Source organism: Aquarana catesbeiana, linkage group LG06 (genome assembly GCF_042186555.1).
Source record: "Aquarana catesbeiana isolate 2022-GZ linkage group LG06, ASM4218655v1, whole genome shotgun sequence".
NCBI classification, from domain to species: Eukaryota; Metazoa; Chordata; class Amphibia; order Anura; family Ranidae; genus Aquarana; species Aquarana catesbeiana.
In genome coordinates, this window is record NC_133329.1 from 57,411,900 (window position 1) to 57,432,133 (window position 20,234).

Genomic DNA, 20,234 nt, shown 5'->3' on the forward strand with positions numbered 1-20,234 from the left:
GTCAATGGGAAGAAGGTTTACCTTCCAACATGACAATGACCCAAAGCACACAGCAAAAATTAGCACACAGTGGTTGAAGGAGGAAAAAAAGTAAATGTCCTTGCATGGCCTAGTCAGAGCCCAGACCTAAACCCCATTGAAAATCTGTGGAATGACTTGAAGACTGCAGTCCACAAACGGTATAAGTAATAAGTATTTGGAACTTATTTGCTTTGTTTTACAGAAGTCCTTTCTTTGTTGTTCTGAATTTCATCATGCAAATTACAAAAAAAGTTCCAAGTATAACTTACTTATTCATTTCATTTAGAAAGCCAATTTTTTTTTTTTTTTTTACATTTAGAAAGCTGAATATTTGTAAAATTTACAACGTGGCCTTCGTACGGGAAAGTTTGGGGACCCCTTTTCCTACTCTATCCAAAATTAAAAAGTTTTGGCTGAAAGTACACATTAACAGTAGAATTCCAGCCTAACACTAACTAGATGTAAGAATGTTTCCTCCCCTCTCTTGCTACCTAACCTATGTAAAGAAGATATTTATACCTAACCATTGCTCCGGTCATGTGATCCTCAATGAGCTGCAGCTGCAGGGGAGAGAAGGGAACACTCGACAACAGCTGGGAATTCCAGGAGCAGTGATGTCACTCATAGGCTTCTATGTCCCAGCCATTGTCGGCTCTCCCTCCTCTCCCCTGCAGCCGCCACTGACTAACACAGGGGACCCAGAGCTGCGGGATCACATGACCGGACCGTAAAACATTTTTAAGACTAGTTAGTGTGAGGTGTCTGTCAGTGTAGTGTGGGGCAGGAAGCTCTTTAAGAAAATGAATTGTTTCCTTCTTCAGAGTGAATCTACCTAGAACTACATTTTTATAAGTGGCTTCTGATGGTCACCTGCTAGGACCTTAAGTAAGATCTCCCTGCCCTGAGGGGTTGCGATGTCCCAGACCATCTTTTTTTTGAGTTCCAACTACTCCTATATTTTCTTCTATATAAAAGAAATATGGAATATAAAATCCAGCAGGGATGGTGGGAAGCCCTCTTAATGAGAACAGCAGGTGTACAGACCCAGAAACTCAGCACAGGGATGGTGGGAACCCCTCATAATGGGCACAGCAGGTGTACAGACTAGGATTCGACCGATTATCGGTGGGGCCTATATTCACTTTTTTGAAGTATCAGGCACAAACATACCCGATATTGATAAGGGGTTTTACTGGTGAGATGTATGCATCACCCAGGTACCGTACTTTAGAGCAGCTTTATTGTAATAACAACTGATGCGGCTCAGCAGCCACTCGGCTGTTATTACAAGCAAAGTGAGGGGACGTCCCCCCCCCCTTCCACCGCTCGCCCGGGCTCTCCTGTCCCACCGGGAGGCCCGAGCAATCAATCGGCATGTCTGCCGGCTGGCCAAAGACCCAAACAAAGCCAATGCTTCACTCGGGTCTCGGATCTGGTAACCCATAAGCGATGTCATGACATCACTTTCCGGATTACTGGCATCTTAAAGGCGCTAGTTTTAAAAAATATAAAAGTATTCAAAAAGGCAGATCTTGACGTTTTGAATACTTTCAAGTACTCCATAAAGAGTACCTGTCACTGCCTATTACTGTCACAAGGGATGTTTACATTCCTTGTGACAGCAATAACAGTGATTAAAAAAAAAAAATTTGCACTTTTTTTTTTTTTTTTTTATGTACAGAATATAGGCCTGAGAGGTGGCCGAAAATATTAGTATCGTATCGGTACCGTAAAAATGATGTCGGTCGATCCCTAGTACAGACCCGGGAACTCAGCACAGGGATGGTGGGAACCCCTCATAATGGACACAACAGGTGTACAGACCCGGGAACTCCACCCAGGGATGGTGGGAACCCCTCATAATGGGCACAGGAGGTGTGCAGACCCAGGGGATCTCACAAAGAGTCTTTAAAAGATATAAACCCAATGTACTAGTTTATAGAAGCCAATCCTGAATGAAATATGGGATTTCCACCTTTAAAGTCCTTCTGAAAAAGCCAATGACTAAATAAGTACCCTGGCTCTGGCATCAGAAAGCAAAGCCCCGCCCTTCTACCAAGATGGCTGCTTCCATCCAGACTGTGCATAACAAGACAAGGTAAGTTAGTAATAGGTAAAGGATCAGCTGCAGGGGACCTCCTGGGTGTGTCATATGAATGGTCTGACCCTGCATGCTGGGGAACCATAGTGCACACAGGAGGACCAGGCACCTAATGCCGCGTACACACGAGCGGACTTTATGGCAAACTTTGTCCAGCGGACTTTGAGACGGACTTTCGAATGAACGGACTTGCCTACACACGATCAACCAAAGTCTGATGGATTCGTATGTGATGACGTACGACCGGACTAAAACAAGGACGTTGATAGCCAGTAGCCAATAGCTGCCCTAGCGTCAGTTTTTGTCCGTCGGACTAGCATACAGACGAGCGGACTTTTCGACCGGACTCGAGTCTGTCGAAAAGATTTGAAACGTTTCATTTCTAGGTCCGTTGAACTTTTGGGGAAGAAAAGTCCACTGGAGCACACACACGATCGAATTGTCCGACAGACTCCGGTCCGCCGAATCAAGTATGCTGTAAAGTCCGCTCGTGTGTACGCAGCATAACACAACCAGACATGTATTGTATGCGTATCTCCAATTCTTATCTATGCAAACAGAGCTTTTTATTATTATTATTATTTTTTTTTTTTTAATAGCAACAAGGTTGCTTTAAATATTGAGTACATCTTTATTATGTATTCCTGTCAATTAGGATGATCACCGGCGCTTCAGCTTTATAAAGATGGATACAATCATACAAGGCATGAAGGAGACATTACATTTGCAAATTCAATTTATTCAGGATGCAGTACAAACAAACGTCCATAAGATGGTGCTACATATATAAAAATAAAACAACACCACACACGTACACCTTTTCATGCTAGACACTGGGTCATATATTTTTTTATTTTTTTTTTACACTGATGCAGAGGTGCAAGATGTGGCTCCGCTAGCAACCAATTAGGATTTAGCGATCAATTTTTATTGCAAATTAAATATTGAAAAAAACCCAAACCAGAGGTCCACTGCTCTAACTTTGATCAATGTACACCATTTACTATGCGGCTCGTGACTGTCTACAGATAATAGAGCAGAGCAGACATACACAGGAAATGTAATCAGACAACACAATTCAAATAAATAGATTAGAAGTGAGTCATGGTTGCAGGGAAGTATTAAAACCCCTGCCAGGTTATTTTATTTACTGTTTGTGCACCAATGGGGGATGTTTCCCCCCCACTTCCTGTCCCAGAGACACAAGTGGAAGTGAGAGGAGTTCCACTCTTAGCTGCCCCCCCGGGAACATTTGACTTGATTTCTTGTTCTGGGGACAGCACTAAAAGTTTGGATTGCCCTTCTCCGTCTTTCTTGGTGACTAGAATGGCCACCAGAACAAAGAGGTCAATATGCCCAATGCACACAGACAGTATTTAAAAAAAAAAAAAAAATTAATTATGTACATTGTGTCCAACGTCTTCCCACCTCTGTCAGGGAAAGAAAAGAAGAAAAAAAAAAAAGCTAATTTCTAACTAAAACTCTTAACTTAAAGCGGAGTTCCAAATTTGTTGATTGTCAGCAGCTACAAATACTGCAGCTTTTAATAAATTGAACAGTTACCTGTCCCAGGGTCCAGCGATGCGGGGGAACGAAGCCCCACTCGTCTGCCCCTCCACTCTGCAGTGCCGGCACTGTGACTGCGCATGCGCGAACTGCGCTGTGACTGGCCGGGCAATCATCTGGGACCTGTGACGATATTGCCGAGAGGGAGATTGCAAGGGGGGGGGTGGAGAGGTGATCTCCCTTCCGGCGCCACGGGGAAGTGGGAGCTCCCTCCCAAAAAAAATGACATGCCAAATGTGGAATATCAGGGGGTCACCTTCCCTTAAAGCGGAAGTTCCATTTTTTGGAACTCCGCTTTAAGTGGTTGTAAACCCTTTTGTGTGACATTTACCTATAGATAAGCCTAGAATAAGGTTTACCTAGAGGTAGTGGAAATATCTCCTAAACGTGCGCCGTTTAGGAGATATTTCACTTGTAGTGCGCCAATAAAAGTTCACGGCTCCGGAAGGAAGAGGGGCGAAGATGGACGCGGCCTGCACAGGGGACAGCGCGGGCTTCATTTGCAGGTAAGTGTCATATAATGGACTAGTATGTGATGCATACTAGCCCATTATGCTTTTAATTTGCAGGCCTTGCGGGGAGCAAAGGAGGAAGTAAAAACCATCAGGGTTTACTTCCTCTTTAAAGCTCATTGACTTCTGTTAAAAGTCACACGCAAGTCATGCTGGGAATTGGCTTCAAAGTCACGCTACTTTGAAGCCACAGCTGAATGTCAGAGGGTCTGCGGCTGCCGGAGCGTAGGGGATAAGAGGCTGTAGGGATCGGCCTAGCAGCGGAGGAAGGCTTGGGTTAGCGTTGTTTCCTAGTCGCCTATGACCTAAACGAACATATAACCCTCGACATACAGGAGTATCCCTCCGAAAAAGTGGGATATTCACTTTTGTCTGGAGTTCAGCTCTAAAAAATAAAAAAAAAAAAAAAAAAAAAAAGGGATTGCAAAGGCTCGATTTTATTTTTTCTAAATAATAAACATGTTAAAAGTTACCTGCTCTGTGTAAGAGTTTTGCACAGAGCAGCCCCGACCCCCCTCCTCTGGGGTGGCCTGGCGGCACTCCTCCCCTTCAAATCGCATGCCCCCACAGAGAACAGCTTTCAATGGGGGCACCCGTGCAGGTGTGCTCCCGAGTCCCGCTGCTGCGTCCATTGACAGACAGCGGGACTCAGCCCCGCCCCCGCGTCACTGGATTTGACTGACAGCAGCGGGAGCCAATGGCTCCCACTGCTTTCAATCTATCTAATGAGGACAGAGACAGCGCTGGTGCACATTGCTGGAACTTTTGGGCTTCGGTAAGAAAAAAGGGGAGGGGCAGCTGCAGCACAGAAGGTTTTTCACCTTAAAAAGGGATTGCATCCTATGCATTAAGGTGAAAAAACACCTGGCAGTCACCAGCCCCCCCCCCGTTTTACTTACCTGAGCCCCTTCATCTCTTCTTGGGGGACACACTGTCTCTCTCTCTCTCTCTCTCCACAGGATCCTGGCTCTTGATTGAATAGATTGATAGCAGCGCAGCCATTGGCTCCCGCTGCTGTCAATCAAATCCAATGATGGGGCAGGGCCGAGTCTGGGATTTGTGTCTGTGGACACAAATGCTGGACTCAGGAGCATGCCTGCAAGGTAACCCCCTCGGGAGAGCGCTTCTCCTAGGGGGTCATCTGAGGGTGAGGAGCCGAGAGCCGCTGGGGGAACCCCAGAAGAAGTGGATCGAGGCCACTGTGCAAAACAAGCTGCACAGTGGAGGAAAGTATGACATGTTACAAAAAAAAAAAAAAAAAAAAAAAAAAAAAAAAACACAAAAAAAAAAAAAATCCTTTACAATCGCTTTAAAGCTGGGTTCACACTAGTGCAAATTGGATGCAGGTTTCTGCACAGCAGGAGATTGTGACCGACTCTCTATGGAGCCGGTTCACATATTTCCGCAGCGGCTGCGGTGCGATTCGCACAGGAGCCCCGTGCGTCTTTTGGTCCGTTTCAGGTCCGAAACCAGCCAAAAATTATGCTGAAATCGGACCTGAAAACAGTGAATGAGGACGCACTGGACGCCTGCTGTGAGCTCACATGTGAACCCAGCCTCATGCATAGAATGTATTAAAAGGTGAAAAACCTGGAGACTTTACAATCCCTTTACCTAAGTTCCTTCCAACCAGCAGGGATGTATGAAGTGTACGGCACCCTGAACTTTCACTACAGTCACTCTAATGTACAGCATGAAATGAAATGTTTACGACCCGTGTTTTTTTTATTATAGACGGCCCTCCAACATATGGACGATGTATAAAGTGTCTATACACAGACCTTCCAATATAAAGACATAGGACGAGTCATAGAGTCACACCATCACTATAAAACACCCACCATACATCACTTTGGAGTCGATTTACTAAAATTGGAGAGTGCAAAATCTGGTGAAGCTTCCAGGTTTTTTTTTTTTTTTTTTTTTTTTTGTTAAAGCTTAAATTGAACAAGCTGAAGTTAGAAGCTGATTGGCTACCATTCACAGCTGCACCAGATCTTGTACTCTCCAGCTTTAGCAAATCAAACCTTCTGTGTTTAATTTACTGACAGTTGCTTGTGAACACCTGACCATCACACCTACAGTATACGAGCTTGTTGGAAATCCCATTGCAAAATCAAGGACAATAATATGCAGATGCCTGGTGTCCCCCAACCAGATTAACCATTTTCTTTACATAACTTTATGGCCTCGGTGTCCCCTGTAATAGCGTAAGCTACATACAGTACACCGTGCTGTGTTCCGGCAGCAGTAAGAGCAACTTCATGTCTGCTGCTGGAACTAAATACAGTGGAACCTCGGATAATGAGCTTAATCTGTTCCAGGAGAATGCTTGTAATCCAAAGCACTCGTATATCAAAGTGAGTTTCCCCATAGAAGTCAATGGAAACTAAGATAATTTGTTCCGCATTGACTTCTATTGCATGCAATACCGCATGTGGCCAGAGGTGGGGGGGGGGGGCGCCGGAGAGCCTCGGAACTACTCGGGGACAGCTCGGCTGAACTCGGAAACGGAGTATTTCCGAACGGCTCCCAACCGTTCCGAGTGTCACCGGCGCCCCCGCACTTCTGGCTAAATGCGGTACTGCACACCACATTAGCTTGAATTCTGCTCATTTTGCGAGACAACACTTGCAAACCGTGTAAGGATTTTTTTTAAAAAAAAAGTTGCTCGTCTTTCAAAACGCTTGTTAACCGCGTTACTCGTTGTCACAGTTTCCGGCGTTCAGGAGAAAACCTTGTATTTAAATCAATTCATACAAGGCTTCCCCTGATTGGACGAGGTAGAAATGACATCATACGTCCACCTCCCAGCCCAAGCCACTCGGACAGAGCCTCATATTTATTGAACAAAAACAAGACTTCTTCTGATTGGTGGTGACGCCATCCAGCCAACTGTTTAGTTCTGGCAGCTGTGTGGGTGACTTCCCAAAGAACGCAGCTCCACTTACTGTATGTAGCTAATGCTACAATAGTAGAATATAGCACATACACTGGCTGCATAGTTATGTAAAGAGAATAATTTGTTTGGGCCAGCTAACTATTTAAAGTCATAGTAAAGCTGGAATTCTGCTTTCAGTGGCAAAGTCTTGCTGAAAACTTCCCCAAACTGTTACCACAAGGTTGGAGGAGCAAAATCAAAAAAATCTCGGTGTATCCTGTATTATTAAAGCCTAACTCCACGTTTAATGTCCCTTTAAAAAAAATAAAATAATAATAACAACTTTATGTCATTTTTATTGGATGTGTGCAATAATAAAATTGACTTTTGCCTTTTATATACTCTACATGTGGTTCTGCCTTCAAAGTCCATGAGGGGGTTTTCTTCTGCACGTTGTGCATACCTTTATCCAATGGCCCTAGTTCTCTAGCTATGCTGGGAGCTCAGCCTGCTCTCCTCCAATGATCAGACTTGTTCTGACATCTCCCCCTTCACAGCTATTCACTGGGAAGATCAGTGTACTGCAGTTTCTCCACCCCCAGCTCTTATGCAGCTGAGAACAGAGGGAATGTGATCACTTATGAAAAAAATGGTTTTATACCTTTACACAAATGTTTTGCCTTCTATTTCCATTTGAAACTGAATTGGTTGTTTTACAAGGTGAGGGTTTACAAATCACTTTAAGCCCAATTAGGTGCATGCCACTCCCGGGACTTATCTCTATTATTTATTAGTCATATTATATGTGAGGTTTATTGAACTCCAGGCTGTGAGAGAAGCATACAGAGAAACTATGCCTGCCCCTCCCATCTGCTGCTCATTCACAGAAGCCTTTGTATTTTGTGAATGAGGTTACATAATACAAAGGCTCCTGCGAATGGGCAGAAGGAGGGGAGCGGTGGGCATAGCAGATCCAGGGACTCTGCTCTTGATGGAACCAAGACCACAGCATGCATGGCGCTCCAGAAGATACCCGAAGTTCACCTGTCAGATGTAATAGGCGGTAAGACCCCATACACACTATTAGATTTTCTGCAGATTTTTGTCTTCAGATTTACCAAAATCATGTAGTGCAAGGGCCTGCCTGATTGCATACAAATTGAAACTCTTAAAGGTTTGACCTCATATTATATGGTTTTGGTAAATCTGAAGACAAAAATCTGCAGAAAATCTAATAGTGTGTATGGGGTCTAAGTCTAGGAGGTGGCAGGCACCTCATTGGACTTAACTCATGGCATGCCTGCAGTTTTTACAAAGTAGCTGAATTCCTGGAGTTCAGCTTTAATACAGCATGCCAAGCAAGCGCACCTGTTAGTGCAGAAAACAGTTTGGGTCAGCTTGGCCCAAATTAACTTCTTAAAAATGGGACATTAAGCCCCGCTGCACACCAATGCGATTTGTCATTTCACATCACACCCTATTTTTGGCAATGGAACCGTCTCAAGTCATAGAGACTTTGAAAAAGGTTCCTGCACTACGTTTGTGCGGTTTCATTGCAACTTGCATTGACTTCTGTTAAATGAAATCACAAGCCGCAATGAAAAATCGGATATCCAAATTGCACTGATCTGTGGCTTTGAAATCACGCTGAAGTAGTGCAATTTCAAAGTCGCACTGGTGTGAACAAGGGTTAGATGTGGAGTTATGTTTTTACCAGTGTTCCTCACTAGAAACTCCATCATTGGGAGGGGTGCCCACAATGTAGGTGTGACGTTCAGGTGTCAACCAACCTTTAGCCATCCACATAGTGTAAATCTCCACCAAACGATCATTTAAAGCAGGGTTACTCAAACTACGGCCCTCCAGCTGTTGCAGAACTACACATCCCATGAGGCATTGTAAAACTCTGACATTCACAGACATGATGGGAATTGTAGTTAATGAACACCTGGAGGGCCGCAGTTTGAAGATCCCTGATTTAAAGGAAGTGGATTGTGCAGACTTCCGGATCTCCATCTTGTTTCCGTTTCCTTGAAAGAGAGTCAGAGATTAAGACACTGACCTGGAAATTGAATGAGGAAAACTGCGCCAAAGTGTTTTGTATGTAACCACAGAGATAAAACGGGGGTCCTTGTAAAACGGTTACAAAACCCCGGCAAACCCCAAAATTGTGAACGCATCCAGATGCCCTCCCCCCACTTTACTCAGGAATGTCTATGACCAAGTCGTCCTCCTCGTCTCCATCCAGGGGACCCTCGTCTCCGCTGCCCTCGCCTCCGTCGCTGAACATCTGCTGCGGGACGGTGCTGAGGATGGTGGGAGGCGGCGCGTGCTTGCTGGAAGACGAAAGGGACGAGAGACCTGAAGAGCGGGGGCTGAACGGGAGAACTCCGCCGCAGCTAGAGGAGGGACTCAGCGGAATCTGGCGAGTTTAATAGACAGGAATCGGAGTGGACAGAAAAGAAAAAAAAAAAAAAAAGGGAGGACACGAGGAAAAAAAAAAAAAAATTCCACATTAAAAGGGCAACGTCCCCGTTATAAGTGTTCACATGATCACGCACTCAAGTACTCACGCCACAACTCGCACACACAGGTACCTTGGGCTTCTTGGGGTTAACGCCGCGGTTCTTTCTGTCTCTCTTGGGTCGGTCGGTTTTGGGGGGCGTGGAGTTGGGGATGGGAGCCAGATATTCCGAGGGAAACGGGGTGTAGGGGGGTGAGCTCATCTGATGGAGGGGAGAGGTTGGGGAGGGGAGAGAACACAAAGTCATGAGATGGGATGATGAAAAGGCAGGAGGGAGAAAAAAAAAATAAAAATTCAGGGGGAACAGGAGAAGAACAAAGGACCACCCTGAAGACAGACTCACTAACATCAGATATCATTTCCATACATTAAAGCTGAACTCCAGGCAAACTGCTAAACTCACGAATGCAATACATATATTAGTAGTAGTGGTTTTATCTGTCAGCATAGCAAGATCACTTTTATCGGCGGCGGGAGAGGGGCCACCCTCCCGCCCGCGCTCCAGTGCCCTCCGCTGCTTACCGGAGCCGTCGGTAGCGGCGGAGGCGAACGAATCCTCTCCCTAGCCTGACATGGAGATGAGTGGGGTGGGGGAGATGGCCCCCACCCATCCCTATATCATTGCAGGGCCAGAGCGACGTCAAAACGTCAATTCTGCCCACAGCTCTTAAAAGGGACATTTTCATTTGAAAAAAAAAAAAAAAAAAGTCTTCCTCCAAGTTTGTCGCCATTCCACGAGCGGGCGCAATATTGAAGCGTGACATATTGGGTATCAATTTACTCGGCATAACATTATTTTTAGTGATCTTGTGGCGAATCCGCCGCAGAAACCACTTTTATCTGAAAGCGGACCGCCCACTGAAGAAGAGGATACCGGGGTTATGCCATATCAACGATATTTCTCTACAAACTACTGACGTATAACGGCGGTGGGCGGTCCGCAAGTGGTTAAAAAGGGTAAGTTTAACTTTCTGAACTTTTTACACCAGTATTTAGGGTGCAACATGTAGCACGTTCAGCATGCGCCCCCTCTCCTCCAGATTTCCCCCCCTGTGTAGCTGGTTGATAAGGAGCGGCTGCCACATTCTTAACAACCAATGAGTCATCAGCTGACAGCTGAATGTGAAAAAAGAATTGCCGGCAAAAGAAAAATAATAATAATAATAATAATAATAATAATAATAATAATAATAATAATAAACAAACAGCGTGGGGTCTGCTATGGATTTGGAAGGTAACCCACACCAAAATGAAAAAAAAAAAAAGGAAGAAGGGGGGCGGGGGGCGAGGCCCCCCCCCCCCAGATCCATGCCAGACCCTTATTTGACCATGCAGCCCTGCAGGTCAGGAAAGGGAGGGGGACGAGCGAGTAAGTGCCCCTTACTGAACCATACTAGCCCACATTACCCTTAATAACAAACGCAAAATGCATGAAAACTGCATGCAAAAACACGGTTTCAGGACGCAAAGTGTGCCTAAGAAAAAAAAAAACGCATAGATGTGAACCTGGACAGAGCTGCATTCATTTGCGTCTTTTATATGTGCCTGGAGTTCAGCTTTAAGTGGACCTGCATTGTTACGTAAAACAAAAAAATGATCACACTTCAAGAAAGCACAAAAACCTAAGAGACAAAATGTCCAATACTTACCGGTCACAACCCCTCCAAAAAACGGGTAAGTGAAGCTAAAGCTCAATTACTTGGTGGCCGTTTTAGATTGGGGAGCGATGAGTAACCCTAACACCCCCCCCCACCCACCCCTAAGCACCGACATCTATTCCTACTCACCTTGAAACATTCTCAGTTCTCTCATTGCAATCACTTTAAATGACATAATGGGGTTGATTTATTTAAAACTGGAGTGTGCAAAATCTGGTGCAGCTCTGCATAGAAACCAATCAGCTTCCAGGTTTTATTGTCAAAGCTTAACTGAACAAACTAAAGTTAGAAGCCGATTGGATACCATGTACAGCTGCATCAGACTGCGCACTCTCCAGTTTTTGTAAACCAACCCCAATGAATCTGGAGGGACGGCATTGCCTTTTGTTGAGTCATTATCTACTTCCTGGACTGAAGGGAGGACACCATCACGTAAGCCTAGGTTCACATCTATGCGGGTGTAGGGATGTAAATAATCCGGATTCCCGCACACAAAACGTGGCACTTTAATGAAAAATGTTCTGGGGTGTCATTCACTCTTCACAGCAGCCTCATGCACTTAAAGCAGTGCAGTTTCCCACACGTGCAAAAGCACCATGCGATTTTCATGTGGCTGCATTTTTAAGAAGAAAGGCTCGGGAGACCTTTTCCCCTGCAGGAATCGCAGGCACAGCAACCCATTCAAATAAATGGGCTGCCGTACCCATGAAAAAACACACCACACAGAGCTACAGGGCAGCTCACGTACACACAGTGGGAAACCGGCTGTGAAGCTGCAAGGCTCCACTGCCGGTTTACATAGTTTTTAAAAAAAAAAAAAAAAAAAAAAAAAAAAACACACACACACAAAACAAGCCCATCCAGTTCAACCAATTACTTAAGATGCCGGCACCTGCACCCGAAGCCAATTAAAGAATCAGCCAAAGGCGAGGAGAACGCTGGATTCCCTGGACAGGTAAGTGTCCTTATATTAATACAAGTCTGCAGGTACAGAATTTGTAGCTGATGGCTTTTCGTTTTTTCTGGGGAAGACCGGAGCTCCTCTTTAAGCATAACCCTGACTGGCCCTTTACAACCTTCACCTGGTGATTGAGGACCTATTTCTTAAATTATGCAGGTCCCAGGGGGGCGACGCTCCGATTCCACCTTCACTACAGAGTTTGCCCTGCCAACCCGCTCTCCCTACTTCTGATACAAGTATGCTGGACTGCAAGCACTTCAGACTCCACTGGCTGCATGCTTGTTCCAGGTCAGCAAGTCACTAGGTAGTGAAGCCAAAATGAGGACTTCAGATCCAAAGCTTACAGTAGCAACAATATTTATTTCACTTTAAAATGAATCTGATTTACCCAAAAGCACCAGGTTTACTTTAATGTCCACCATTAGTAAAGTTATAGGCTAGAGTGGTGAAATCATAGCTTTTGCATAATATGGACTTTCTGTGTGAAAGCACTGATTGGCCCAGCACTTCCACATACACCTCCAGCCTTTGCCTCCTGAAGCTGAAGGGAGCAGAAGGGAAGGGGGGGGTGTTAAGGAAGAGGTAGGTAGATGCTGCTTGGGATAGAGGGGATTGAAGTAAGCAGGGTTGCCTTAAAGCTGTCCTAGTTTCCTGTCACTTTAAATAGTTCATTTGGACCAAACTGGTCCAAATGAACTATTTTCTTCACTAACTGCTGCAGAGTCTCTAAGTGCCGGTTCACACAGGGGCGACTTGTCAGGAGACCTAGCCGCCTGACAAGTCGCCTCCCGTTCTGTACAATGGAACTGTTCTACTAGGAGCGACGCAAGTCGCTCTGACTTAGAAAAAGGTTCCTGTACTACTTTGGGGGCGACTTGCATAGACTTCTATACAGAAGTCGTTGTGCAAGTCGCCGTGGAAGTCGTGTGCAGGTCGCCTAGATACCTGTCTAATCCAGTATTTGCTCCCACTTCCGAGCATAGAACACCGCAGGCTCCGCGGTGGATACACCATGTCTGGGCTCCTCCTCCGCCGCCCCCCTGCTGTCTTCTGGGAGACATACAGGTCCCAGAAGACAGCAGGGACCAGTGAGGACTTGCAGCGCGACTCGCGCAGTAGGGAACCAGGCTGTGAAGCCGCAAGGCTTCACTTCCTGATTCCCTTACCGAAGATGGCGGCGCCTCCACCCGAGACCTGAGGGACAGATCGGCTTCGGGTGAGAACATCGCAGGTGTCCTGGACAGGTAGGTGTCAATATTTTAAAAGTCAGCAGTATTTGTAGCTGCTTACTTGAAGAATGAATATATATATATATATTTTTTTTTTTTTCCCGTCAGAACTCCGCTTTATTCATCTTGTGCTTAATCATCACATAATGCAAAGCTGCCTATGAATGGCTGAGCGGTGCTTAGCCAGACTCTGTTTTGTTCCGGGTGTGTCACAGCCAGAACCAAGCACAAGCACTGTGTACTGTATGTAGCTAAAGTTACATGCAGTACATACAGCTCTTAAAAGGGTTTGTAAACCCTCAGGGTTTTTCACCTTAAAGTGGAGTTTTTTTTCTCAGCACCTACTGTATATATCTCTTCATTTTTCACTTCCTCCCTGGCCGTGGCCCATCGCATAATTTCCTATTTGCAATGCCTTCTGGGAAGGGGCGGCAACTTCCTCTGGCACTGCCATTGCTATGGAAACCTGACCTGAAACCCATTACGCTGCTTGTGCTGCACTGAGCATGTGCGAGATCTGCAAGGATGAGATCCAGGAAGAAATACAGTCTGGCTTCAGATGCCCACACTTAAGATGGCCACGGCCTGCTGTAAGTTTATAAAATAACAAACTACTGCTATAAACGAACAGAACAGAAGTTAGTTTACAGACTAACTTTACTAGAATACATTAAGCTTGTGTATTATAGGGGTATTTTTATTTAAAAAGTATAATTTCGGCCGGAACACCACTTTAATGCATTCTATGCCTTTTTACTTACCTGAACTCGGTTTTTCCAGCGTCGAGCACAACAACTCCAGCAGGCGTCTCGGGTCCCGATTGGATAGATTGATAGCAGCGCAGCCATTGGCTCCCGCTGCCGTCAGTCAAATCCAAACGGACACAGCAGCAGGACACGGGAGCAGCACCCGCAAGAGTGCCCCGAGGGAGAGCAGCTCTCCAACAGGGCACCCGAGAAGAGGGAGGAGCCAGGAGTGCCGCTGAGGGACCCCAGAAGAGGAGGACCGGGGCCACTCTGTGCAAAACCAACTGCACAGAGGAGGCAAGTATGTAAGTTTTTTTGTTTTGTTTTTTTTTTTTTTTTAAATTGAACCTTTACATATCCTATAAAAGACACTGCAGCACTGAGTGAATCAAATAGCTTGGTCCAAACAAACTATTTAAAGTAACAGCAAACATGGATATAAGGAATTCTATTGGATGAAGCAGAAACCGGTTCTGCAAACAAATAGCTGCTCAGCCGAACACCAGCAAGCACGAGGCAAGGACATGGGAGGATTAGAGGCTAGCTATGATAAGAGAGGGTAACACTTACTGCACTCAGGTAGGAGCCTCCAGCGGCATGCAAGGACAAGGCCGATGATGAGGAGGGTGGTGGGGAGGCAGGACCAGCCGAAGGACTTCGCTTCCTGTAGAAGGTATAAGAAGAGATTACAGGGGACATCCGCTCACATTGCTATCCGCACACAGAGGATGAGCTGACCGTACCTCCTAGCTGTGGGCGTGCTGGTGTCCCGGCCTCCCTCGGTGTCGCTGTTCTCAGAAGAAGCCGTCATATCAGAATCTGAGCAAAAATTTTAAAAAATAAAAAAGGGAGGGAGGAGGGTGTTACTTTAAATTACCCACAATTCTCCTTACTAGCCCACCCAGGTCCTTGCATCATCGTACCTGAGGAGTCGTCCTCCACGTTCTCATACTGCAGGATTCTGTCCAATAGGAAGCTGAGAAGATGGAGCACAGCAGTCAGTAGGCGACCCTCTGCTTTCTGATTACACAGCAATAACAGGAATCTGTACTACAGCCAAAACCTTTTCTTTTAGGCTTCATTCACACGTGCGGCTGGAAAAAACCTGGTGAGTGAGCCTTGGTTTTACCACCCCCAGATTGCCTGTCTGGGCACCAACATGCCTAAAACAGCTGTGCACAAAAACTTGGAACAGCATGTTGTTTTGTCGCCGTCGAATCTGATGCAGTTCTATGGGGCTGCACCACAACCAAGATTATGAGAAGGAAGTGACACCAGCATCTCCAAAATTGGGTCCAAAATTTGAATCACATAGTATCAAAAAAAAAAAATAAATAAATAAATAGAAGCAATAGAAATAGAAATAGCTTCTATTTTTTTTTTTGATACTATGGGATTCAAATTTTGGACCCAATTTTGGAGATCCCGGTGTGCTGGTGACACTTCCTTCTCATGACTGCAGTCGGTTCCAGCCATTGGTCATTTCAGCACCCAATTTAAGATACAGCCGTTTGTGCAGGAACGTGTGCGTTGGGAGTATTGCACTGGAGGACAACCAAGATTATGGAACATAGTATGGCAACAATAGGGTTAAACCAGGAGGTGAGGAGACAAAAATCGCCTCCTCACCGCATGTCAGACACCTCTGCATGGGCTCGTTCACACTAGAGGTGCTCTCTGAAGAGCGATCTGCATTCAGAAACCAGCTGACAGGTGGCGAGGAGGAGTCGTATTACCTCCTCACCGCCTGCTTTAGCCCCTTAACTTCTTCACGACCGCGCTATAGCCGAAAGAATGCTACAGCACAGCTGCGCATTTCCAGAAGGGCGTCAATTGATATCCTCCCGCGATCGCGTATCCCACATGCCCCCTGCGGCACGCATCGGGAGCGCTCTGCGATCGCTGTGTCCTTTGGACAGAACCGTTTACAGATCGGGGTAAAGAACAAATCACAGTGGCTCTTTACCTTGTGACCAGCTGTGTCCAATCACAGCTGACCAGCGTAAACAGGGATTTGCCGGTTACCGGCAGTCCTCTCCTCGCACTGACAGCACGTGAGGAGAGTCAGGGGACATCTGCACTCATTAGTATCCTGATGATCAATACAGCCTCACCAGAGCCCCATCAGTGCAGCCTCATTTTATAACAGAAGCCAAGAAAAAAAAAAAAATATATTGTTTTTTTTTAATTTTCCGTCTTTTTTTTTTTTGGTTGTTTACCAAAAAAAAAAAAAATAAAATAAAAAAAAAAAAAAAACCAAACAAACCCCAGTGGTGACTAAATACCACCAAAAGAAAGCTCTATCTGTCACAAAAAATTGATGACAATTTTGTTCTGGTACAGTGTTGTATGACCGCGCAATTGTTATTCAAAGTGTGACAGCGCTGAAAGCTAAAAATTGGCCTGGGCAGGAAGGGGGTGAAAGTGCCCGGTTATGAAGTGGTTAATTCCCACAATAGCAAGCCGCAAATCGCGTGTATTGTACGTGGTTGAGGGGCGCTTGCAAAGCAGCCCTATTCCCTTGAATGGGTCACATTTGGTGGGGTGCTAAATCCGCCAAAAGTAACAGGGAGGTTAAGTCTTGCCACTGCTGCAGTATAACGTACACCCCTGGCCGCTGCAGCTAAAACATGGTAGTGGTTGAGGGGCAGTAAAAGCGTAGCTCAATAGCAAAGTTTTACTGTCCACCAACCACCTGTGTGAGCTCAAAAGCGATCTAAGTGTAGATCGCTTTTCAGAGAAGCGCCAGTCCATGCTGCACATGTGGACGAGCCCTTCGTCTTGGATGGAGCGGGGGAAGGTTTAGAACGCCTGTCAGATGTTTATTGGCGTCTGTCTCATGACGGAAATCCAATATTTTACAGCTGTTTCCAGAACAGGAAGTGATGGGGAAATCTCCCAATGTGGACACCTGCTCCGGTGACAACTGCATAACAGAGGATTTTCCTGTGCAATTCCTTGAAATGAATGGTCATCTCCATAGCACACAGGGGTCCTAAACTCTCCCCACTCTATCCAAAACTAAATCTAAAATGTTAGCTGTACTTCAGGGCAGAGTTCATGACTTGTCTATGCAAACCCTAACAGTCATCTTCTATTATTTGTTCCCTTTTGGATACATGTTGATCCTGCCAGAAATCTTGTGAGCAGTAAACTTCCTGGGCACCAGGAGAGGTGAAGGGGTCATGCAGATGAGGTATAGAGATGAGGAGGTGGGTGGATGAGAAGGTGTTTACAGAAACGAGGAGGAGTTATGAAGACGGGGGGGGGGGGGGGGTTATGAAGACGAGGGGGGGGGGGGGGGGAGTTATGAAGACGAGGGGGGGGGGGGGGGGAGTTATGAAGACGAGGGGGGGGGGAGAGTTATGAAGACGAGGGGGGGGGGGGGGAGAGTTATGAAGACGAGGGGGGGGGGAGGAGTTATGAAGACGAGGGGGGGGGGGGGAGTTATGAAGACGAGGGGGGGGGGGAGGAGTTATGAAGACGAGGGGGGGGGAGGAGTTATGAAGACGAGGGGGGGGGAGGAGTTATGAAGACGAGGGGGGGGGGAGGAGTTATGAAGACGAGGGGGAGGGAGCAGTTATGAAGACGAGGGGGGGGAGGAGTTATGAAGACGAGGGGGGGGGAGGAGTTATGAAGACGAGGGGGGGGGAGTTATGGGGGTCTGTGGTTTTTTTCTAACACATCAGAAATGAAGCATGCAGGGCTGACACCACATGCCTAGGAATTGATAGGAGCACTTTCTATTTCTGGCACATCCAAGGTTTTATTTTTATGTACTGGTCAATGTATAAGGTAGAGATGTAATAAGTATGTTTTTATTTTGCCTTGTGAGGAGCTTTAAAAGCAGACCTGTACTCGGGGACATGGTTAATAACTTTATATGAATAGCTCCCGGTGCTACCAAATTCTCCATTTACCTTTTGTCCCGGGAGACTTTCAGCAGCTTCCTCTGAGCTCTTCTCAGCTCTTCCTGGAAACATTCCTGCTCCTGGGGGGGGGGGGGGGGGGGGAGAAAAGGAGGGGGTAGGGAAGGAAGAAAAAGGAAATGGAGGGGGGAGAAGAAGGAGAAGGAGGAGGAAAAAGAAATGGGGGGGGGGGGGAGAAGAAGGAGAAGGAGGAGGAAAAATAAATGGGGGGGGGGGGGGGGAGAGAAGAAGAAGGAGAAGGAGGAGGAAAAAGAAATGGGGGGGGGGGGGGAAGAGAAGAAGAAGGAGAAGGAGGAGGAAAAAGAAATGGGGGGGGGGGGAGAGAAGAAGAAGGAGAAGGAGGAGGAAAAATAAATGGGGGGGGGGGAGAGAGAAGGAGAAGGAGGAGGAAAAAGAAATGGGGGGGGGGAGAGAAGAAGAAGGAGAAGGAGGAGGAAAAAGAAATGGGGGGGGGGGGGGGAGAGAAGAAGAAGGAGAAGGAGGAGGAAAAAGAAATGGGGGGGGGGGAGAGAAGAAGAAGGAGAAGGAGGAGGAAAAAGAAATGGGGGGGGGGGGGGGGGGAGAAGAAGGAGAAGGAGGAGGAAAAAGAAATGGGGGGGGGGGGGAGAAGAAGGAGAAGGAGGAGGAAAAAGAAATGAGGGGGGGGGGGGAGAAGAAGAAGAGGAAGAAAAAAAGAAATGGGGGGGGGGGGGAGAAGAAGAAGAAGGAGGAGGAAAAAGAAATGGGGGGGGAGAAGAAGAAGAGGAAGAAAAAAAGAAATGGGGGGGGGGGGGAGAAGAAGAAGAAGGAGGAGGAAAAAGAAATGGGGGGGGGGGAGAGAAGAAGAAGAAGGAGGAGGAAAAAGAAATGGGGGGGGAGAAGAAGGAGGAGGAAAAAGAAATGGGGGGGGGGGAGAGAAGAAGAAGAAGGAGGAGGAAAAAGAAATGGGGGGGGAGAAGAAGGAGGAGGAAAAAGAAATGGGGGGGGGGGAGAAGAAGGAGAAAAAAGAAATGGGGGGGGGGAGAAGAAGAAGAGGAAGAAAAAAAGAAATGGGGGGGGGGGGGAGAAGAAGAAGAAGGAGGAGGAAAAAGAAATGGGGGGGGGAGAGAAGAAGAAGAAGGAGGAGGAAAAAGAAATGGGGGGGGGGAAGAAGGAGGAGGAAAAAGAAATGGGGGGGGGAGAAGAAGGAGGAGGAAAAAGAAATGGGGGGGGGGGAGAAGAAGGAGGAGGAGGAAAAGAAATGGGGGGGGGAGAAGAAGGAGGAGGAAAAAGAAATGGGGGGGGGGGAGAAGAAGAAGGAGGAGGAAAAAGAAACGGAGGGGGGAGAGAAGGAGGAGGAAAAAGAAATGGGGGGGGGGGGGAGGAGGCGGGGAGGAGGGGAACAGAGAGAAGAAATACAATGGTGTCAGATGTGAAAGGTTCAAGTTTGGATGGACTCTGGTTGGGTTGGATGGATAAAGATCCTGTGATTGGTTGCGGCTCTATAAGACTCCACCCCCAGCAGTGACACAGCCAGGCACATCACCGGGGACAGCACAGGCTGCCTGTGATTTGGACTCGTGCTCTGAACCGGGTCGGTCACTTACATAGATGAGAAACTTCAGTTTGCGTTTGAGATTCTTGTACTTCCTCTTGTAGTCCACCTCGCCGTCCGCCTGTCCGTTCATCCTTGGCTCACACCGCTCCCTGTGGAGGAAAGTCACAAAGGTGGGTAGGTGGGTGGTCACTCTGTACACCCCTCTGGTACCCCGGCCTCTGGAGCAGAGAACAGCCCATCAGGGACAGAGCTGGCTGCTGTTCTCTGAAGTGTCTCTGGAGATGTTTGGGAATACTGAGCTCATGCAGGAGCAGAGTAGTGACTATTCAGGCCCCCCACACATCACCATGACAGGAGGAAGGCTCTGCAGGCCCCAGCATGTCCTCAGGTCGGGGTCTCCAATGATTATATTGGGCCTCTCACCTCACATATAGCTCCCTTCTTTCCCAGGAAGATAAGCCTGCCCGGTTCCTGAGGATATAGGCCCTCACTTCCTGTCCTAACCCCGTCCTCCGGTGGGCGGAGAGTATCGGCCATGTTTCTGTAGACCAGCAGCTTTACATTAGAAAAGACGATCCCAAGATGGCGCT

The 20,234-nt window shown here is 46.8% G+C and overlaps 1 protein-coding gene across 1 annotated transcript; it reads right to left on the minus strand.

Annotated features, from left to right (window-relative positions):
• Positions 1-2,840: 2,840 nt before the first annotated feature.
• Positions 2,841-20,216, minus strand: INO80E (INO80 complex subunit E). The gene is made up of 8 exons (XM_073635954.1): positions 20,068-20,216; positions 19,694-19,793; positions 18,120-18,190; positions 15,123-15,175; positions 14,943-15,018; positions 14,770-14,863; positions 9,679-9,807; positions 2,841-9,503 (listed from the first exon to the last, which is right to left on the minus strand). Exons 2-8 carry the CDS (start codon positions 19,772-19,774, stop codon positions 9,282-9,284), a joined length of 726 nt encoding a protein of 241 aa, XP_073492055.1. The 5' UTR covers positions 19,775-19,793; positions 20,068-20,216; the 3' UTR covers positions 2,841-9,281.
• Between the last annotated feature and the right edge of the window lie 18 nt (positions 20,217-20,234).